Source organism: Salmo salar, chromosome 02, assembly GCF_965601325.2.
Source record: "Salmo salar chromosome 02, fSalSal1, whole genome shotgun sequence".
Taxonomy (NCBI): domain Eukaryota; kingdom Metazoa; phylum Chordata; class Actinopteri; order Salmoniformes; family Salmonidae; genus Salmo; species Salmo salar.
Genome location: NC_138292.1, coordinates 56,287,501 through 56,309,486, shown reverse-complemented (window position 1 = coordinate 56,309,486; position 21,986 = coordinate 56,287,501). Strand labels below are relative to the sequence as shown.

The 21,986-nt window shown below is 44.0% G+C and overlaps 1 protein-coding gene across 1 annotated transcript in view; it reads right to left on the bottom strand.

The window, feature by feature from the left end:
• The window catches only part of LOC106588199 (alpha-1,6-mannosylglycoprotein 6-beta-N-acetylglucosaminyltransferase B), a 170,158-nt gene that overhangs the window by 20,030 nt on the left and 128,142 nt on the right, over positions 1-21,986 (bottom strand). The window contains exons 10-12 of the mRNA XM_082965092.1: positions 11,622-11,755; positions 8,766-8,896; positions 8,285-8,287 (exon numbers count right to left, since the gene is read on the bottom strand). Coding sequence (XP_082821218.1) covers positions 8,285-8,287; positions 8,766-8,896; positions 11,622-11,755 — 268 coding nt within the window. The remainder of the gene's footprint in view (positions 1-8,284; positions 8,288-8,765; positions 8,897-11,621; positions 11,756-21,986) is intronic.

Sequence of the window (21,986 nt, the reverse complement as noted above, 5' to 3'; positions counted from 1 at the left end):
TACATTGAAATGAATAGATTATAAATAGGGAGTACACATATCTATTGTGGCATACAAGCAAACCACATCTACGCACAATAACAGATGTGCTTTCTGGCAGATTCTATACAGTGCATTCATGTGCCGAAGCAACAGTATGTCTTTCTTCTGAGAGGCACAACCTTTAAACCCAATAGTGCATCTTAAGTGGATATGGAGGCTTTGGGGTTTTTCATGTGGGTGAGAGAAGTGCAAAGATGTTGACAAAATAAGGGGATGCATTTTGAGGTGATAGATGTGTGAGAGTGTGTGTGAGGGCATTCATGTATGTATGTTTGTGTGTGTGCGTCCATGCTCTTCACCTGTGTGTGTTTAAACATGGGCACCCTTTCATAGCTAGCCTCCACGTCTGAAAAACAAAACAACCCCCCCCCCCCCACCCCCTCAATGTGAATCAACCACAGCCCAAGTCTACTTATTGACGTCCTGCTTCCTGGATGTTAAGAAGCTTACTGTATCCCTGTTCTATTGTGTGCTCGCCCTGTAGGCTGTGCTGTAATTGGTTGGCTGCTGCGATAGATGGTTTCCTCTGAGGATTTTCCCGGCCAATTAGGAGATTAGCCAACGCTCTGAGTGCACCAGACACTATGAATTAGAGCCAACGAAACAGAGAGAGAACCACATACACACAGACGCAAACACACGGATGTAACCCAGGCTTAGCCCAGGCTAGCTAATCCTTAACCTGGCTTGACTGAGCCAGACCTGGGCCACATTCGTAATGCTAATTATCTAACCTGGACTCTATTCTTAGGAATCAATCCATATAGATCAAGGTTGGGTTACAAGAGAGTGAAAAACGACCGGGACTCAGGGAAGATGAAAGGTTATTTATACAATAGCAGTCAACCTGAACTTTGTGTGGTGGGCTTGAGCTTGTTTGACTGGGTTTCAAGTCAAGTGAACTGGATGTCTTGCTGTTGAGGCACTGTAAAGAGAGAACGAGAGAGAACAAGAGAAGAGGAAGAGACATGGCTCTTGGATGTGTGTGAGGAGGAGTGTGTGTCTGTGCTGGAGGTAGTGTAATAACGAGCTGGCGCACACCCAAAAAAGTGATCAAATCAAGCTTCATTTATACAGCACATTTCACACATGGAATGCAACGCAATGTATTTCACAGCAACGAAAAAAACCCAGATGGAAATAAAAGCTGAAATATTTACTACACAACAAACATAAGATGCAGAACAAAAGAATGAGAAGAACTAAATGACTAAAAAGCCCCCCAAGGAAAAGCAAAGCTAAAAAGAGGCGTTTTAAATTTTGTCCACAGTTTCGGCCTACCTCAGGTTCTCTGGCAGGCAATTCCAGAAGCTGGGAGCATAATAACTAAAGGCTGCCCAAAAACACCCCAAAAAGTAGGAAAAGGTGCTGACTAACGGCGAGTAGGCTATAAAAATAAATAAAGATAATTGTGCACTCTATATACAAGTTCCCAATAATTTATTTGGTAAACCAACGTTTCGGCATCACTGTGCCTTCTTCAGGGTGAACATACAGGGGAGGACGGCTCATAATAATGGCTGTAAAGTGGGTGAATGGAATGGCATCAAACACATGGAAAACATGTGCTTGATACCATTCCACCAATTCGGGGGGGGGGGGGGGGGGGGGGGTTTGGGGTGGCATGAATATACTGGCTCCAAAAACACACAGCACCTGCAGGCCTCTACATAACTCTATCTTCCTCTCTCCATACTCACAATTTCCCTCTAACCGTTACCATCTCTCTTTCTACCTCTCAACTCACTCCTCATCTCTCCCTCTCCAACACTCCTGATTTTGAGGAGGCTGGTTGCCAAGACAAGGAGCGATATCCCAGGCAAAAATCACAAGAAACCCCCTATGCCCATTGGAATACGAGATGGAGTCATCACAATATTGTTTACGGCTTTAGCCTGCCTCACAGGCCCGACTCACAAGGTTAACATTTCACAAATCAATACTAGTACTATCCCTTAAAACCCAACACACACCTCTCCTCTACTCATGTCTCCATGATACGACTAAGCCCAACACCACATAGCGCAAGCAAGAACTATCGATTTGTTCGAACAAATTGTCTCAAGCGGCAGAAAGAGAGACAGCAGAAGTTAACCCACCAAAAAAAAAACTGTTTCGAGAGCATTGAGATAGATAGAACCACTACTTCATAAAATGGGCACGTGAAGTCTGGGTCCGCTCCAGTATATTTGATTGGACCAGATGTCCTAGTCGCTCGCCCGGTATTCAATATTCAGAAAGACATCTGTGGCACCAAACAGCTCCCAGTCCAATAATTCATCTCTCTTTCTCATCACAGACAGCTGCATGCTAAGATTAGCAGTGGACTATTCAAACCACTTATGTCTTGTCAATTCACCATTATCTCTAAATAAAACATGTATAAAAGAAAAGGCAAAGGAAGGCATTGTGATAGCAGCTTTATGCTAGGTCAAACTGACATTCACAAGAGTCTGTATTGTGTATTCATAGACGTGTGATCATGGAGGAAACGATGAACTGAATGTATGAACCGAGGTTTAAAAGAGAGGGAACAGGGCTGGTGTATTCGACTGAGAAGAGTCTTACCTGGAGCTGTAGTAGAATATATCATCCACCAAGATGCAACGGAGAGACGCATGGGAGGAAGAGAGGAGGGGATAGGAGAGAAGAGAAGTGTCGAAAGGAGTGTCAAAGAAGAGAGGGGAGAAGCATACGGAAGGGAATAGGGAATCGAGAAGAGGAAAGACAAGAGAAAGAACAAACAAATATTCAACTCTGTCATGTATTACATTTTCCTCCTTATGTTCCAATAAAGCGGCAATTGCCCAATATTCACACACTGTTTCTAAAACATCTTCTGTCTCGCCTTGAGATACAAGACTAAACCACTGAATAAAAAGCCACGGGAATTGCCGCTCGCCAACTGAGGCAGAGAGGGAACAAAGCTACAGCTAAGCCGTGTCTTTAAACAACATCCAGGTCGAGTCTCTCCCTCATCGAATATGCACTGTGAGCAACCAGGCTGCTTTTGAAAGGAAATTGGGCTGCAAATGAAAGCTGTACGACTCCGTTAAATGTATCCACGTGCGGCTATGTGTGCCAGATGTAATATCTTCTACAGATGGTAGATACATGGCATGTCAATCGTTTTATCTGTTATGCAGTTAACAGCTCTGCGCTATTGGTTACATCTCTGTGGTGTATGCCGGGGGGAGTGAGAAGTGTGTGAGTGTTTAGGAGGGGTGTGGTAACATAGTGTGGATGAGGATGTGAATGTGGATAAGATTGTAACCTCTCTAGTAGTTTACATTGATTAAACCTCTTGTTCTTGACCGTAGCAAATGGAAATGAGCTGATTTAACACGGTATGCTTCTCATCCATATTGAGTCTGTCTGTGAGTCTCCATGTGTCTATTGGACGGTTTGTCTAAAAATCTGTTTTTGCTTTGTCATTGTGTGTAGATTGATGAGAAAAATCTATTTTAGAATAAGGCTGTAACGTAACAAAATGTGGAAAAAGTAAATGCGTCTGAATACTTTCCGAATGCACTGTATATATATATATATTTATTTCAATTGACTGATTTCATTATATGAACTGTAACTCAGTAAAACCGTTGAAATTGTTGCATGTTGCGTTTATATTTTTGTTCAATATAACACACACACATATATATATATATATATATATATACATATATATATATATATATACATATATATATATATATATACATATATATATATATATACACAAATCTATATAGAAAAAATAAAGAAAAACCCTTGAATGAGTAGGTGTTCTTAAACACTACCGGTCAAAAGTTTAAGAACACCTACTCATTCAAGGGTTTTTCTTTATTTTTTTCTATTTTGTAGAATAATAGTGAAAACATCAAAACTTTGAAATAACACATATTGAATAATGTTGTAACCAAACAAGTGTTAAACAATTGAAAATATATTTTATATTTGAGATTCTTCAAAGTAGACACCATTTGCCTTGTGGACAGCTTTGCACACTCTTGGCATTCTTGGCAAGAATGAAATAGTCACCTGGAATGCATTTCAATTAACAGGTGTGCCTTGTTAAAAGTTAATGGGAACTCACAGTGTGTAATTAATTTTTTTCTTAATGCGTTTGAGCCAATCAGTTATGCTGTGACAAGGTAGGGGTGATATACAGAAGATGGCCCTATTTGGTAAAAGACCAAGTCCATATTATGGCAAGAACATGTCAAATAAGCAAAGAGAAATGACAGTCCATCATTACTTTAAGACATGAAGGTCAGTCAATGCTGAAAATGTGAACGTTTCTTCAAGTGCAGTTGCAAAAACCATCAAGCGCTATGATGAAACTGGCTCTCATGAGGACCGCCACAGGAAAAGAAGACCTCTGCTGCAGAGGATAAGTTCAATAGAGTTACCAGCCTCAGAAATTGCAGCCCAAATAAATCCTTGACAGAGTTCAAGTAACAGACACATCTCAACATCAACTGTTCAGAGGAGACTGCGTGAATCAGGCCGTCATGGTTGTATTGCTGCAAAGAAAACACTACTAAAGGACACCAATAAGAAGAAGAGACTTGCTTGGGCCAAGAAACCCAAGCAATGGACATTAGACTGGCGGATTGGTCTGAGTCCAAATTTGAGATTTTTGGTTCCAACCATCGTGTCTTTGTGAGAAACAGAGTTCAAGGCACACTTAACCAGCATGGCTACCACAGCATTCTGCAGTGATACGCCATCCCATCTGGTTTGTGCTTAGTGGGACTATTATTTGTTTTTCAACTGGACAATGACCCAACACACCTCCAGGCTGTGTAAGGACTTTTGACCAAGACGGAGAGTGATGGAGTGCTGCATCAGATGACCTGGCCTCCACAATCACCCGACCCAATTGAGATGGTTTGGGATGAGTTGGAACGCAGAGTGAAGGAAAAGCAGCCGAAAAGTACTCAGCATATGTGGGAACTCCTTCAAGACTGTTGGAAAAGCATTCCAGGTGAAGCTGGTTGAGAGAATGCCAAGAGTGTGCAAAGCTGTCATCAAGACAAAGGGTGGCTACTTTGAAGAATCTAAAATCTAAAATCTATTTTCATTTGTTTAACACTTTTTTGGTTACTACATGATTCCATGTGGGGAATTTCATCGTTTTGATGTCTTCACTATTATTCTACAATGTAGAAAATAGTAAAAATAAAAAACGTATGACTGGTACTGTATATATATATATATATATATATATATATATTATACTGCTCAAAAAAATAAAGGGAACACTTAAACAACACATCCTAGATCTGTATGAAAGAAATAATCTTATTAAATACTTTTTTCTTTACATAGTTGAATGTGCTGACAACAAAATCACACAAAAATAATCAATGGAAATCCAATTTATCAACCCATGGAGGTCTGGATTTGGAGTCACACTCAAAATTAAAGTGGAAAACCACACTACAGGCTGATCCAACATTGATGTAATGTCCTTAAAACAAGTCAAAATGAGGCTCAGTAGTGTGTGTGGCCTCCACGTGCCTGTATGACCTCCCTACAACGCCTGGGCATGCTCCTGATGAGGTGGCAGATGGTCTCCTGAGGGATCTCCTCCCAGACCTGGACTAAAGCATCCACCAACTCCTGGACAGTCTGTGGTGCAACGTGGCATTGGTGGATGGAGCGAGACATGATGTCCCAGATGTGCTCAATTGGATTCAGGTCTGGGGAACGGGCGGGCCAGTCCATAGCATCAATGCCTTCCTCTTGCAGGAACTGCTGACACACTCCAGCCACATGAGGTCTAGCATTGTCTTGCATTAGGAGGAACCCAGGGCCAACCGCACCAGCATATGGTCTCACAAGGGGTCTGAGGATCTCATCTCGGTACCTAATGGCAGTCAGGCTACCTCTGGCGAGCACATGGAGGGCTGTGCGGCCCCCCAAAGAAATGCCACCCCACACCATGACTGACCCACCGCCAAACCGGTCATGCTGGAGGATGTTGCAGGCAGCATAACGTTCTCCACGGCGTCTCCAGACTCTGTTACGTCTGTCACGTGCTCAGTGTGAACCTGCTTTCATCTGTGAAGAGCACAGGGCGCCAGTGGTGAATTTTCCAATCTTGGTGTTCTCTGGCAAATGCCAAACGTCCTGCTCGGTGTTGGGCTGTAAGCACAACCCCCACCTGTGGACGTCGGGCCCTCATACCACCCTCATGGAGTCTGTTTCTGACCGTTTGAGCAGACACATGCACATTTGTGGCCTGCTGGAGGTCATTTTGCAGGGCTCTGGCAGTGCTTCTCCTGCTCCTCCTTGCACAAAGGCAGAGGTAGCGGTCCTGCTGCTGGGTTGTTGCCCTCCTACGGCCTCCTCCACGTCTCCTGATGTACTGGCCTGTCTCCTGGTAGCGCCTCCATGCCCTGGACACTACGCTGACAGACACAGCAAACCTTCTTGCCACAGCTCGCATTGATGTGCCATCCATAGATGAGCTGCACTACCTGAGCCACTTGTGTGGGTTGTAGACTCCGTCTCATGCTACCACTAGAGTGAAAGCACTGCCAGCATTCAAAAGTGACCAAAACATCAGCCAGGAAGCATAGGAACTGAGAAGTGGTCTGTGGTCCCCACCTGCACAACCACTCCTTTATTGGGGGTGTCTTGCTAATTGCCTATAATTTCCACCTGTTGTCTATTCCATTTGCACAACAGCATGTGAAATGTATTGTCAATCAGTGTTGCTTCCTAAGTGGACAGTTTGATTTCACAGAAGTGTGATTGACTTGGAGTTACATTGTGTTGTTTAAATGTTCCCTTTATTTTTTTGAGCAGTGTATATTGAACAAAAATATAAACGCAACATGCAACAATTGCGTAGACTTTACTGAGTTACAGTTCATATAAGGAAATCAGTCAATTGAAATAAATTCATTAGTACCTAATCTATGGACTTCACATGACTGGGAAGGGGTGGCGCAGCCATGGGTGGGCGTGGGCACAAGGCCCACCCACTGGGGAGCCAGGCCCAGCCAATCAGAGTGAATTTTTTCCCATTAAAGGGTTTGTTACAAACAGAAATATTTCCTGTTTCATCAGCTGTCTCAGACGATCCATCAGGTAAAGAAGCTGGATGTGGAGGACCTGGGCTGGCGTGGTTACACATGGTCTGCGGTTGTGAGGCCGGTTGGACATACTGCCAAATTCTCTAAAATGACGTTGGATGCGGCTTATGGTAGAGAAATCAACATTCAATTCTCTGGAAACAGCTCTGGTGGAGATTCCTGCAGTCAGCATGCCAATTGCACACTCCCTCAAAACTTGAGACATCTGTGGCATTGTGTTGTGTGACAACACTACACATTTTAGAGTGGCCTTTTAACTGTCCCCAGCACAAGATGCAGCTGTGTAATGATCATGCTGTTTAAAAAGCTTCTTGAAATGCCACATCTGTCAGGTGGGTGGATTATCTTGGCAAAGGATAAATGCTCACTTACAGGGATGTAAACAAATTTGTGCACAGCATGTGAGAGAAATAAGCTTTTTGTGCATATGGAACATTTCTGGGAACTTTTATTTCAGCTCATAAAACATGGGACCAAAACTTTACATGTTGCTTTCACATTTTGTTCAGTATATATGCTGTATACTGTATCACACATTAAAATGCAAAAACTCAGTCATGCAAAGCACAAATAAAATATCACAGATCACAGAAAAACATTTATATTCCTCCACAAATAAATCCCCAATCAATACCTTAAATTGCCCGAACGGCACCAGAATATCAAGATTAACCGTTTTCAGAATTTTGTTCCAGCAATACAGTGCATTAAAACTGAAAGCAGATTTAGCGAGCTCGGTGGAGACACTAGGAACCTCAAGAGTTAACCAATCCTGTGAACGGATTAGGCAACTCAGGTGTCTGTACTTCAACAGCAAAGTTAGATAAGACGAAAGTTTATAAAGTATAGCCTTGGAAAGAAAAAGGGAGTAATGTAGAGATCTAAGGGTCTTTAGCAAAGTCCAGCCAACCTTTTGATCCAGGATACAGTGACAAGTATCAAAACTGTCGCCTGTAACAAAACGAAGGGCACCATGGTAGATGGCATCCAAAGGTTTAAGAGTAGTAGTTGATAAATAACATCACCATAATCAAGAACGGATAAAAGGTTGACTGAATAATCTGCTTCCTACTGCTTAGAGAAAGGCACAATCTGTTTCTATAGAAAAAGCCAACTTTAAATCTTAGCTTCTTAACCAGCTCATCCATATGTTTTTAAACGTCACATCCATATCAATCCAAATGCCTAAGTATTCATTCTAAGAGCACAGGGATATACGGGTGCAATTTAGAGTATGAGCTGGATGACATAAAGCAGCTCTAGATTAAAGATCAGATATGCTTTATTCATGAAGGGAATTTGAATGGCTCTACAAGAATCTAAAAAGATTTGACCCCCCCCCCCCGGCACTTTACCTGACTAAGTATAACTTTCTATGTCAGTGGGATAATTATCTCTCTGCACGCAGACCTGGATTGAAATAGTGTTGGAAATCTTTCAAGTACATTAAGTGTTTGCTTGAGCCGGCCTGGAGCGCTAGGTGGGCACTTTTGGGACTATCTCATTTCATCGGGCAAGCTAAATCAAGTACAGCTAAAGTATTTGAAATTATACATATTATTTGAACCCATGTCTCTCTGTGTGTGGATTGTGCGTGTGTGTGTGTGTTTTGCCTACCTTCCACATGCTGGCCTCCTTGCCGTAAACCACGGCCATGTTGTTGACCTTGTTCCGCATGATGCTACTCTTCTCTGTGTCGTTCAGCTCCTCAGACACAAAGCCCATGAACGAGTTGTCTGGAGTGTGGGCTGAGGAGAGGAGGGTGAAAGAGAGAGAGGAGGGAAAGGGCAGAGTGAGGGGAAAGGAGAGTGACAGGGGAAAAGATTGAGACAGATACAGAAGAGATAGTAAACACACAGGTGTATACCTTCATCTAATTTGAACTTGAGCTTAACAATATCCTCAGTGAAATGCGAAGAGGTGCTACTGATATTGATATGGCCTGTGCCTCAGTCTGATTCTAATATGCTAATTCAAAAAGGTATTGTAAGTGTGGCTATTCTAAAAGCTGTCTGTATGCTAAAGTACTGGCATTGTTGTGTTAAGTGGTGTGTTAAACCTAGGTGGATTCTGCAGGTATCCATAGCATTACAATGCTGAGCGGTTTGGTTTGTATTGTGGGTGCATTATAGCCAGGTGGATAGGTACAGATGTAGGACCTTAATTTGAGCCAGTTTGTTACAGCAGGAAAATAATCCTGCAACAGGAAAAGTTAATTATTATGTGGATTATAATTAATAGACATTTTTTGTAGGGGTTGATACATTTTTCGTTAGGGCAAATCAAGTCTGACATTTTAAATGGAAATTACAAACTTTAGAAGCCTTTTAAAATCTTGAATACACCAGATGTTTGCGTTTCCATCTCTGCTGGAAAATTCTCAGCAACAAATCAGTGATCATCTGTACTGGTGGTGCAGAATATATAGTGATGCTAAGTGGTGCTGTGGAGGATGGAGTGGGTGAGGGTGGATAAAGTCAAGTGCTCAGTTAGCTCAATGACATGCTATGAAAAGCAGAGCCAGTCAGATAGTGAAGGCCAGGGCTCTATGATGGTGGAATCCTATTGTGTCCCACTGTGGCCTCCCAACTCTCACATCGCGGTGGCCTCCCAACTCTCACATCGCGGTGGCCTCCCAACTCTCACATCGCGGTGGCCTCCCAACTCTCACATCGCGGTGGCCTCCCACTCCACTCGCGGTGGCCCCCACCCACTCGCGGTGGCCTCCCAACTCTCACATCGCGGTGGCCTCCCAACTCTCACATCGCGGTGGCCTCCCAACTCTCACATCGCGGTGGCCTCCCAACTCTCACATCGCGGTGGCCTCCCAACTCTCACATCGCAGTGGCCTCCCAACTCTCACATCGCGGTGGCCTCCCAACTCTCACATCGCAGTGGCCTCCCAACTCTCACATCGCGGTGGCCTCCCAACTCTCACATCACGGTGGCCTCCTAACGCTCCCTCCTAACTCTCCCATCACTGTGGCCTCCTAATGCTCCCGTCACTGTGGCCTCCTAACGCTCCCTCCTAACTCTCCCATCACTGTGGCCTCCTAACTCTCCCATCACTGTGGCCTCCTAACTCTCCCATCACTGTGGCCTCCTAACTCTCCCATCACTGTGGCCTCCTAACTCTCCCATCACTGTGGCCTCCTAACTCTCCCATCACTGTGGCCTCCTAATGCTCCCCCCTAACTCTCCCATCACTGTGGCCTCCTAACTCTCCCATCACTGTGGCCTCCTAACTTTCCCATCACTGTGGCCTCCTAACTCTCCCTCCTAACTCTCCCATCACTGTGGCCTCCTAACGCTCCCTCCTAACTCTCCCATCACTGTGGCCTCCTAACTCTCCCATCACTGTGGCCTCCTAACTCTCCCATCACTGTGGCCTCCTAACTCTCCCATCACTGTGGCCTCCTAATTCTCCCTCCCAACTCTCCCATCACTGTGGCCTCCCAACTCTCCCATCACTGTGGCCTCCCAACTCTCCCATCACTGTGGCCTCCCAACTCTCCCATCACTGTGGCCTCCCAACTCTCCCATCACTGTGGCCTCCCAACTCTCCCATCACTGTGGCCTCCTAACTCTCCCATCACTGTGGCCTCCTAACTCTCCCATCACTGTGGCCTCCTAACTCCCCCATCACTGTGGCCTCCTAACTCTCCCATCACTGTGGCCTCCCAACTCTCCCATCACTGTGGCCTCCTAACTCCCCCATCACTGTGGCCTCCTAACTCCCCCATCACTGTGGCCTCCCAACTCCCCCATCACTGTGGCCTCCCAACTCCCCCATCACTGTGGCCTCCCAACTCCCCCATCACTGTGGCCTCCTAACTCCCCCATCACTGTAGCCTCCTAACTCCCCCATCACTGTGGCCTCCCAACTCCCCCATCACTGTGGCCTCCCAACTCCCCCATCACTGTAGCCTCCTAACTCTCCCATCACTGTGGCCTCCTAACTCTCCCATCACTATGGCCTCCTAACTCTCCCATCACTATGGCCTCCTAACTCTCCCATCACTATGGCCTCCTAACTCTCCCATCACTATGGCCTCCTAACTCTCCCATCACTATGGCCTCCTAACTCTCCCTCCTAACTCTCCCATAAGTAGTATTGGACTTGACATCCAACAATAGTGAACTAACCTTTTTAATATGCCATTTTCCAAAAGCAAATAATAATTGAGCCCCCAACAAGCACATGGCTATATTCAGGTCCTAATTGTAGCCCTCTTCCCAAAACACCTAATATCTGCTGAAAGTTTCATGGGTCGTGCTTGCCTTGGACCCTCACACTCCTCCCCCTGAATCGCTATAGTATAATGACGACGTTTGTGTCCAATAACGCGGTCGACTGAATCAACAATCTGAGACCAGGAAATCGTACAGATTGGGCCTTTAATCATAGTCTCTGCAACCATCCATTGTGTTGTAATACTAATGAGTGATAATCCATATTGATGTATTACTTACGGAACATGGTCATGTATTGTCTGGAGTTGAGGTTCCAGTAGCCCCAGTTGGTCCTGTAGCCGTGCAGGGTGGCGTAGTCCTCATGGTTGTAGGCCGGCTCTGTCCCGAAGGTGTCAATCACACGGATGTGGCATCTGAAATAAGGAGCACATTTTAACACGACACCACAGAGCAATTTACACATCTGACATTATCTGTCGAAAGTGGGTACTGGTATAAAATGTGAGATTAATGTAAACATCATGTGTATTTCTGAACATGCTGAAAACTGATAGAACTTGTCAGAACAGACAAAGCCCGAATTCTGAATGCTTGTTTTTGACATGAATGTTTTGTATGAATGTAAATAACTAAATAAATGACATGTCACAATAGAGTTTTAGACAGCATTAATCATTTCAATAATGGCCACAATGCATCACCACCGCTCTTTTCCCCCCGAAAGCCTTTGTGTTTTCTCAAAGGCCGTAATCACAAGTGGAGAGACAGGTATAGAAGACGGACTGTGTTGGTTAATCGGTCTTTCAAAACAATGTGTGTGTATGTGTGTGTGTGTGTGTGTGTGTGTGTGTGTGTGTGTGTGTGTGTGTGTGTGTGTGTGTGTGTGTGTGTGTGTGTGTGTGTGTGTGTGTGTGTGTGTGTGTGTGTGTGGGGGGGGGGGCTGCCCGATATGCAGGGTGTGTGTCTGTTTGACAAGCCTTGTGTATGTGTCTGTCAAGAGAGAACACAGAACAGCAACGAAGGTTAAATACCCTCAATACCAGTCTTCAAGACACACATTGCTGAACACACTATCAACACTACGGAGACAAAAGCTCACTATGGAATTGTTGTTAAGTAGAAGTTAATAGATATAGCTGTGCCTCTGTTGATGGGTGAGAGGCATCAATCATTTCTGTTGTTCCAAAAGCCACCAAGTGTTGTTTGGGAGCTGAGATGGAAAACCAAGAAATATAAGCAGAATTAAAGGCCAGTTTACCCTCTCAGAAATGTAAGGGCACGTAATTGAACTAGAAGCAGCATGGTAAAGTAATGGCTATGGGGAATACTGAGAAATTGGGTAATAACTATTTCTTGGAATCAAGGAAAAATGGTGACATGGTAACTCACTGATTCCCTACACCCGCTCTAAAGCACTAACAGTTCTGCCTTGGGCTTTGCCAGTCTAGTGAGTGTTAAATCCTGCCACTGTCTGAGCTCAGGGACCATTAGTAGAAGAGCTGAAGGCCAGTGAGAGCCCAGGGCATTTCCATGTAAAAGGACCCACGAGCACCAACATGTGAAGTACGTACGAACATATCAAATTGGGTGTCAAATGAAAGCTAAGAGTCTATGTTTTTGGGAAATGAAGGCATAGATACATTTTTCATCTTAAAAACTTGGCATAAGTAAAGGCTTTTATTCATGGAGAAAAAGATGTAAAAGGGGTCTTAGAAAATATACCAGAAAAAGTCTTAAAAGGTATCAGAAATACAGTACCAGTCAAAAGTTTGCACACACTGTCACGGTTGTCGTAGGAAGGAGCGGACCAAAGTGCAGCGTGTGTGTCGTTCCACATTTTATTTATACTGTGAAACTATGCAATACATAAATAAACTAAATGACAAAAAAACAACAAACCGTGATGCAGAGGTGAAACATACATACACTACTCAAAATTATAATCTCCCACAAACCCAGGTGGGACAAACACCAACTTAAATATGACCGACCTCCAATTAGAGACAACGATGACCAGCTGCCTCTAATTGGAGATCATCCCAAACAAAGCCCAACATAGAAATACAAAATTAGAACAACCCAACATAGAAAATCTAACCTAGAAAAAAACTGTCACGCCCTGACCTACTCTACCATAGAAAATAACAGCTTTCTATGGTCAGGACATGACACACACCTACTCATTCAAGGGGTTTTCTTTATTTTTACTATTTTCTTCATTGTAGAATAATAGTGAAGACATCAAAACTATGAAATAACACACATGGAATCATGTAGTGACCAAAAAAGTGTTAAACAAATGGAAATATATTCTATATTTGAGATTCTTCAAAGTAGCCACCCTTTGCCTTGATGACAGCTTTGCACACTCTTGGCATTCTCTCAACCAGCTTCATGAGGTAGTCACCTGGAATGCATTTCAATTAACAGGTGTGCCTTGTTAAAAGTTAATGTGTGGAATTTCTTTCCTTCTTAATGCGTTTGAGCCAATCAGTTGTGCTGTGACAAGGTAGGGGTGGTATACAGAAGATAGCCCTATTTAGTAAAAGACCAAGTCCATATTATGGCAAGACAAGAACAGCTCAAATAAGCCAAGAGAAACGACAGTTCATCATTTCTTTAAGAAATGGAGGTCAGTCAGTCAATGTAGAAAATTTCAACAACTTTTAAAGTTTCTTCAATTGCAGTCGCAAAAACCATCAAGCACTATGATGAAACTGGCTCTCATGAGGACCGCCACAGGAAAGGAAGACCCAGAGTTACCTCTGCTGCAGAGGATAAGTTCATTAGAGTTACCAGCCTCAGAAATTGCAGCCCAAATAAATGCTTCACAGAGTTCAAGTAATAGACACATCTCAACATCAACTGTTCAGAGGAGACGGTGTGAATCAGTCCTTCATGGTCAAATTGCTGCAAAGTAATCACTGCTTATGGTCACCAATAATAAGAGGAGACTTGCTTGGGCCAAGAAACACGAGCAATGGACATTAGACCTGGTGGAAATCTGTCCTTTGGTCTGATGAGTTCAAATTTGAGATTTTTGGTTCCAACCATCGTGTCTTTGTGAGAAACAGAGTAGGTGAACGGATGATCTCTGCATGTGTGGTTCCCACCGTGAAGCATGGAGGAGGAGGTGTGATGGTGTGGGGGTGCTTTCTGGTGACACTGTCGGTGAGCTATTTAGAATTCAAGGCACACTTATCCAGCAAGGCTACCACAACATTCTGCAGAGATACACCATCCCATCTCCTTTGCCCTTAGTGGGACTATCATTTGTTTTTCAACAGGACAATGACCCAACACACCTCCTGGCTGTTTAAGGGCTATTTGACCAAGGGGAGTGATGGAGTGTTGCATCAGATGACCTGACAATCACCCAACCTCAAACAAATGTATATGGTTTGAGATGAATTGGACCGCAGAGAGTGAAGAAAAAGCAGCCAACAAGTGCTCAGCATATATGGGAACTCCTTCAAGACTGTAGGAAATAAAGAAAAACCCTTGAATGACTGGGTGTGTCCAAACTTTTCACTGGTACTATACATCAAAATACAATCATGTTGACGTAAATACCCCTGGCAACTGATATCAAAACGTATATTTTGTTTTGGAGATGTTGTTTACCTTTTGCACGTTTAAGAAACATTGCCTTGTAATACCGTTACCAACAACCCACATATCTGTATGATCATTTTCTAATTTCTCTCCTTCATGTGGAGCGAGGATAATGCGAGTTCTGAGAAGTAACACGTAATGGTAGACATACCAATTAGTTATAGTAATTTTAATGATAGAAATGTTGTTTATAAATTATTAAGTGATTCAACTCAATTTGTTTACCAAAATGACCAAAAAAATCTATAATGGAATTTCTGCAACCTAATTGGCTACAATGGGAAATCATAACAGTCACAAACCACAGTTGGGTCACCTGCTACTGTTCTCCCTTCCACTGGCATACTGTTTGTAATGTTCAGCTGTTAACTTTCTTTGTCTTCCTGTTGTCTAGTGGTCAAACCAACAGTGTTTAAACAGTCTGAGTCTGGACAACCCCTGCCTCTCTCTCTCTCGCTATCTACCTCTATCTCTCACTCTCCAGTTATTGTCACCTCTCCCAGCTGTTAGTGACACCTACCCATGAGCCCCCTCTCTCTCCATTTAACTTAACCAGCATCCTCACTGCTGAGCACCAACCTACACCGGACGTTCATGGATGTTGAAAAGTAGATGAAGTTTGGTCAGTCCGCCTTGGCTTTAGATGTTAATGTCAAAGGACGGACCGGACTGGACCAAATCTGAACCTATCATAGGAGTATGTTTCACAAGTTTGGCTAGCACAGTACAGTACAGTGCAGGACAGTAAACTACAGTACAGTGAGTAGAGCACAGCAGAGTACTGTTCAATACAATAGTACAGTACAATATAGAACACTAAAGAAAAGTTGAGTATAGTACAGTATACAATATACTCTACTGAACTATACTCTACTGTACTGTATTCTACTGCACTGTACTGAACTCTACCTTACTCTGCTTTGCTGTACTGAACTCTACTGTAATGTACTCTACTGTACTGTATTGTGCTCTACTGTACTGTATTATACTCTAACGTACTGTATTGTACTGTACTGTAATCTACTGTACTCTACTATGTTCTGCTGTGCTGTGATGTCCAAACAGAGAATGACATTCATATCCATAATTATGCATTTCTGTGTAGTACAGATCAGGGACCCATGATGTAATTCCTTTACCGTAATTCTGTTACCGGGTGTAAATCCACTTTACTTACTTACAACAATAACAAAAATAGATTTTTTTCAAACTCATGGTACCATGACATAGCTGACACCCCATTTTTTCTGCTGACATCTTTGAATCTTAATTCAGAGCAGATATATCATTTTTGGAATATGTGGGCACATAAAAACCTGAGAGAGATTTTACCGCAATTACATTACGGTTTGATCTGCACAGTTCTTCCACTCAATTCGTTTTTGTTGAATTTTCTGTGGAAATTGTTCAAAGTAATCCTTCTGCATAGTTTTATAGTTTGTTGAACTTTGAAATCAATGGTTTTTGTTTGGCATACATTTTAAAGTCAAAGCGTAGTTCTGTTACAGTGGAATACCAAGCAGAGTGTGCGTGTGGATAGATAGACCCATGGTTTCTCCTAGTTTGAGACAGGGCTGAAATTTTCTGCTAGAATCAGTTTCAGTTTTTCAAGTAAACATGTAAGCACTTGAAGCAGAGCTGTAGTCTATCGAAAACATATTTTCCAGAAAAAATACAAGTTACAATTGTATATTTCCATGTATACCTCATAACACGTCTGTATTGCTGACCGGTGGTCACCAGGCCCCCATTGACAGAGTGTGTGCAGTGTTTCCCTTCGATTTTTTTCTTTCATTGGTGGCCACGAATTAGCAGCGGCGCGTGTGTGTGTTTGTGTGTGTGCGTGCGTGCGTAGATGTGTGTAACTTCCCCTTTTAACACTGTGTTCCAGATTCACTGGCTCAATTTCAAAGTAAATAATATTCACTGCATTAAATACAACAGCCTGCACCATGGGCACCGTTTAACACCGCGGTGACTCACACAATGTAATCACTGGGTGTTGTTTTGCAACGTTGTTCTGACGTTATTAATGTATTGTTATTGTGTCAACACGACAGCAAAGATTGCTAGGCCTATATTCGGCGATGCGGTGTCCAGTGTGGGTTTACTGTGTGTGTATTCAAGGCATTGTTGTCATGCTAATTGGCTATTTTCAAGCATGTGAACATGATAGATACACATTTCACCGTAGGCATAATATCTTTACCATACTGCACAAGGTGATGCAGGTATTTCTGTGACACTGCGGTACGTTTTTCACCGAAAGACTCCGCGAAGGAGCACAGGGCATTAGATCGACAGCGATATATCTCGAAGGGAGCGTCTGAAGACGACATCTCATCTGCACGGGAGCGTCTAAAAAAGTGCCATGCTTCTTTGAGTAGAGAGATAGGGAGGGATAGGGAGCTGTAAGTCAAGGGGGCCGCTTTCAGAGCGGTGGCATGAAACATTGATGAGAGATTTAACTTTCAGTTCTGCCTCGCTCCCTCCCTCCCTTTCTCTATCCCTCCCTATCTCTCTCTCTCTCTCTCTCTCTCTCTCTCTCTCCATCCCTCCCTCCCTTTCTCTATCCCTCCCTATCTCTCTCTCTCTCTCTCTCTCTCTCTCTCCATCCCTCCCTCCCTTTCTCTATCCCTCCCTATCTCTCTCTCTCTCTCTCTCTCTCATCCCTCCCTCCCTCGCTCCCTCCCTCCCTTCCTCTATCCCTCCCTATCTCTCTCTCTCTCTCTCTCTCTCTCTCTCTCTCTCTCTCTCTCCATCCCTCCCTCCCTTTCTATATCCCTCCCTATCTCTCTCTCCCTCATCCCTCCCTCCCTCGCTCCCTCCCTCCCTTCCTCTATCCCTCCCTATCTCTCTCTCTCTCATCCCTATCTCTCTCTCTCTCATCCCTCCCTCCCTCCCTCCCTCCCTCCCTCCCCCTCCCTCCCTCCCTCCCTCCCTCCCCCCTCCCTCCCTCCCTCCCTCCCTCCCTCCCCCCCCCCATCGTCTCAAAAAAGAATTTTCTGCCAACAGACAAGATTACCCTGGAGGTGTGAAGGGATGGTGGGAAGGAGGGATGAAGGAATGAAAAGAAGGAGGGAAATGGCTTTGGAGTTACTGAGTGGAATATCTGGTAGCATATCTAGCAGAGGATCAGAATGGGGACTAATCTTGGTTAAATTGTTGCTTGTAGCGGGAACGGTCCTTAGGGGACGACAGGGTGGGAGGCTGTCACCCCCCACTGTTTCTGTTTAGGTTTAAACCACTGAAATACTGTAGATAAATATGTGTTCTACATCACAAACCACTGATATAGATAAATATGTGTCCTACATCACAAACCACTGATATAGATAAATATGTGTCCTACATCACAAACCACTGATATAGATAAATATGTGTCCTACATCACAAACCACTGATATAGATAAATATGTGTCCTACATCACAAACCACTGATATAGATAAATACTAAGTCTCTTATACACTGAGTATACAAAACATTAGGAACACCTGTTCTTACCATGACATACTGACTGGCCAGGTACATCCAGGTGAAAGCTATGATCGCTTACTGTTCTCACTTGTTAAATCCACTTCAATCAGAATAGATAAAGGGGAGGAGACGGGTTAAAGAAGCATTTTTAAGCCTTGAGACAATTGAGGCATGGATTGTTTATGTTTTCCATTCAGAAAGTGAACAGGCAAGACACACGATTGAAATGCCTTTGAACGGGGTATACAGTAGTAGTAGGTGCCAGGTGCACCCGTTTCAGTGTGTCAAGAACTGCAACGCTTGTATCAAGAATGGTCCACCACCCAAAGGACATCCAGCCAACTTGACACAAATGTGAGAAGCATTGGAGACAACATGGGCCAGCATCCCTGCGGAATACTTTAAACGCCTTGTAGAGTCTATGCCCCGATGAATTGAGGCTGTTCTGAGGGCAAAAGGGGGTGCAACTCAATATTATGAAAGGTGTTCCTAATGTTTTGTCCACTCAGTGTACATTACGCTATCTTGTTCAAAAATGGGAAAACGGTAACTGTGGCTTGTAAATACTGTGATCAGTGCTCCCAGTAGCCATTCATGAGGTGAGTACGTTTGTGAGGTGAGGAATGGCCTGGGTTAATGAGTGAGTGTATCTGCTTACGTAACATTTTCTCTGTGTGTGTGCGCGCACATGTGTGCTGTATGTATGCCCTCGCAGTCCTCTTCCAGCTCTGCTCTATCAGAGCAGTAAATTCACTGTGCGTATGTAAAGAACGTCACCCCCCTTTAGCAGCTTGCTTAGCGAGTACCACTTCCTCCCGATTCGATCCATAACCGCCGCGAACTCAGGACCTCTGCCTTGCTAGCACACGTGGCCACCCTCCTGAAGGGTCTTACCAGATGGCGCCACGCGAAAAGCTAGCTGGCCCAAGTGGGGAGACTTCAGGCTGAGGAGTAAGTTTCACACATCCCCTTGTGCTACCCCATTATCAGTTGGGAGGTGTGATTTAAAGCCGCACAATATCAGCTTTCAGCATCTTTACCAGACCTCTGCCCTCTTCTTATCATTGACCCCCCATCCTCTTCTTCCTCCCCTGAACGCGCACACACACACACACACACACACACACACACACACACACACACACACACACACACACACACACACACACACACACCTCCCCCTCCCAGGAAACTAGCGTATTGGCTGGCCAGGCATTATTAATGCATCTGGACGTTGGGAGAAACATCAAACCAAAGTAATTAAACAGAGACTGAAGGGCCCAGGAGCTCTGCACTTGATTAATGATATGCCTTTCAGTTGATAGGGCCGATAAAAGGCTCGTATCTCATTCTTGTCCACAAATCCTCTAAGGATTGTGGGTAAAGCACTACATCTGGGGTTAAAGTAGAGGGGAGAATCCAGTGTCTAAAGGCTACTTCATCCTTTAAAGCGTATGAGGCTCCAATAAGGTGTGGACTAGACTAATAAGTCATTCATGTTTGTAGTATAAAAGCTTTGTAATATGATGTACCGTGCGGAAGAAAGCGCTGGAGTTTGTTCTTCTTGCAAATAAATACTGAGCTTTATACATGTAATGTATCGTATAATGAGTGGGTCGTACATTTCATAGTGACGCCAATTCCCTGTGTGTTGCAGAGAGATTTATTATGTGAGCTCGCTCATTAAATAATAATATCGAAGGTTGTTTACCATAGCTACATCTGAATATGTTTAGGGCTTACTTTTCAAAAAGTTCTGATATTAATTACCTCAAATCGAAACCTCAAATCACACTGTACTCAAAAAAGTAGTTGATTTATACACCGCAAACCCTTGATTGATCGGGAGAGATTGACATGTGCTGCTTTGCCTAGGCCAGGCAGAAATCAACACGACTCACTGTCTGGGAGAGCTGCTGACCTCAGCAAACTATTACGACCAGTCGGACAAAGTTGTTTGGTCACAAACACACACACACACCATCACACCCTGATCTGTTTCACCTGTCTGTGTGCTTGTCTCCACCCCCCAGCAGGTGTCTCCCATCTCCCCTCATTATTTCCCTGTGTATTTATACCTGTGTTCTCTGTATGTCTGTTGCCAGTTTGTTTTGTTCGTCAAGCCGACCCAGCGGTTTCCCCTTTGCTCCTGTCTGTTTCTAGTTCCTGTTTTCTAGTTTTCCCGGTTTTGACCATTCTGCCTGCCCTGAGCCTGCCTGCTGTTCTGTACCTTGTCACATCTCACTGGATTACTGACCTCTGCCTGCCCTGAGACTGCCTGCCATTCTGTACCTTTTGGACTCTGATCTGGATTACTGACCTCTGCCTGCCCTGAGACTGCCTGCCATTCCGTACCTTTTGGACTCTGATCTGGATTACTGACCTCTGCCTGCCCTTGACCTGTCGTTTTGCCTGCCCCCTGTTCTAGTAATAAACCTTTGTTACTTCGACACCATCTGCATCTGGGTCTTCCCTGAAACATGATACACACACTTTTACCTTAACCCTAATCTTAACCCTGACCCTAACCTTAACCCCAAAACCTAACCTGAAACTTAACGCTATCTCCTAAACCTCATTCTAACACTAATTCTAACCTTAACCCTAAACCCTCTAGAGATAGCGTTTGACCAACTTGTTGTTTGTTTACTATTCCTGTGGGGACCCCACAAGTATAATACACACACACACACACACACACACACACACACACACACACACACACACACACACACACACACACACACACACACACACACACACACACACACACACACACACATAGAGAGAGTCTGCTGGGTGGATTTCAGGGTTTACTTACTATGCTCTTGTGCTCAAACACACACACGAACGTATACACAGAGAGATAGCGAGAGCTGCTGGGATAGGGATAATTTAACCAGAGCATCGGGCCCACTTCTCATGCTCTTACCTCATGCCAAAATGCATACACACACGCACGCATACCAAAACTCTCTCATCCCTCATTCATAACTGGATTTTAAAAATACATGGCGTAGGCATCGGCTGTTATCTGGTGTCAGTTTGAGTCAAGAGGCCTGCCACTCTTCCATTTGCGCTCTCTCCCTCTCCCTCTATCTTTCTTCCTCTCCATCTCGCTCCCTCATTCTCTCAGCGCCTCCCTACGATTGATAGTTAACCTCAACGCAGAACCCAACCGGTACAACAGTAATAAGAAGCTGTTGGCAGCTGGGCTGGTGCATACTGTATATAGAAGATGAGCTGGTATGAGCCTTGTGCTGTATGCGTTCTAGTTGGTGCTGTGTGTTGCCGAGCAGAAAAGTCTGCCAATGGTGTGTGTCAGATAGACTGAACATGTGTGTGTGTGTGTGTGGGTCTGCCTCTAAACATGTGTCAAATCAAATCAATTTATTTGTCACATGCGTCGAATACAAGTGTAGACTTTACCGTGAAACAGTTACTTATGAGCCCTTTCTCAACAATGCAGTTAAAATGTAAGAAAATGTATGTGTCTTTTGCTGTTGTCTATGTGTACGTTTGTGTTTCTCTGAATTCATTTATGCCTGTGT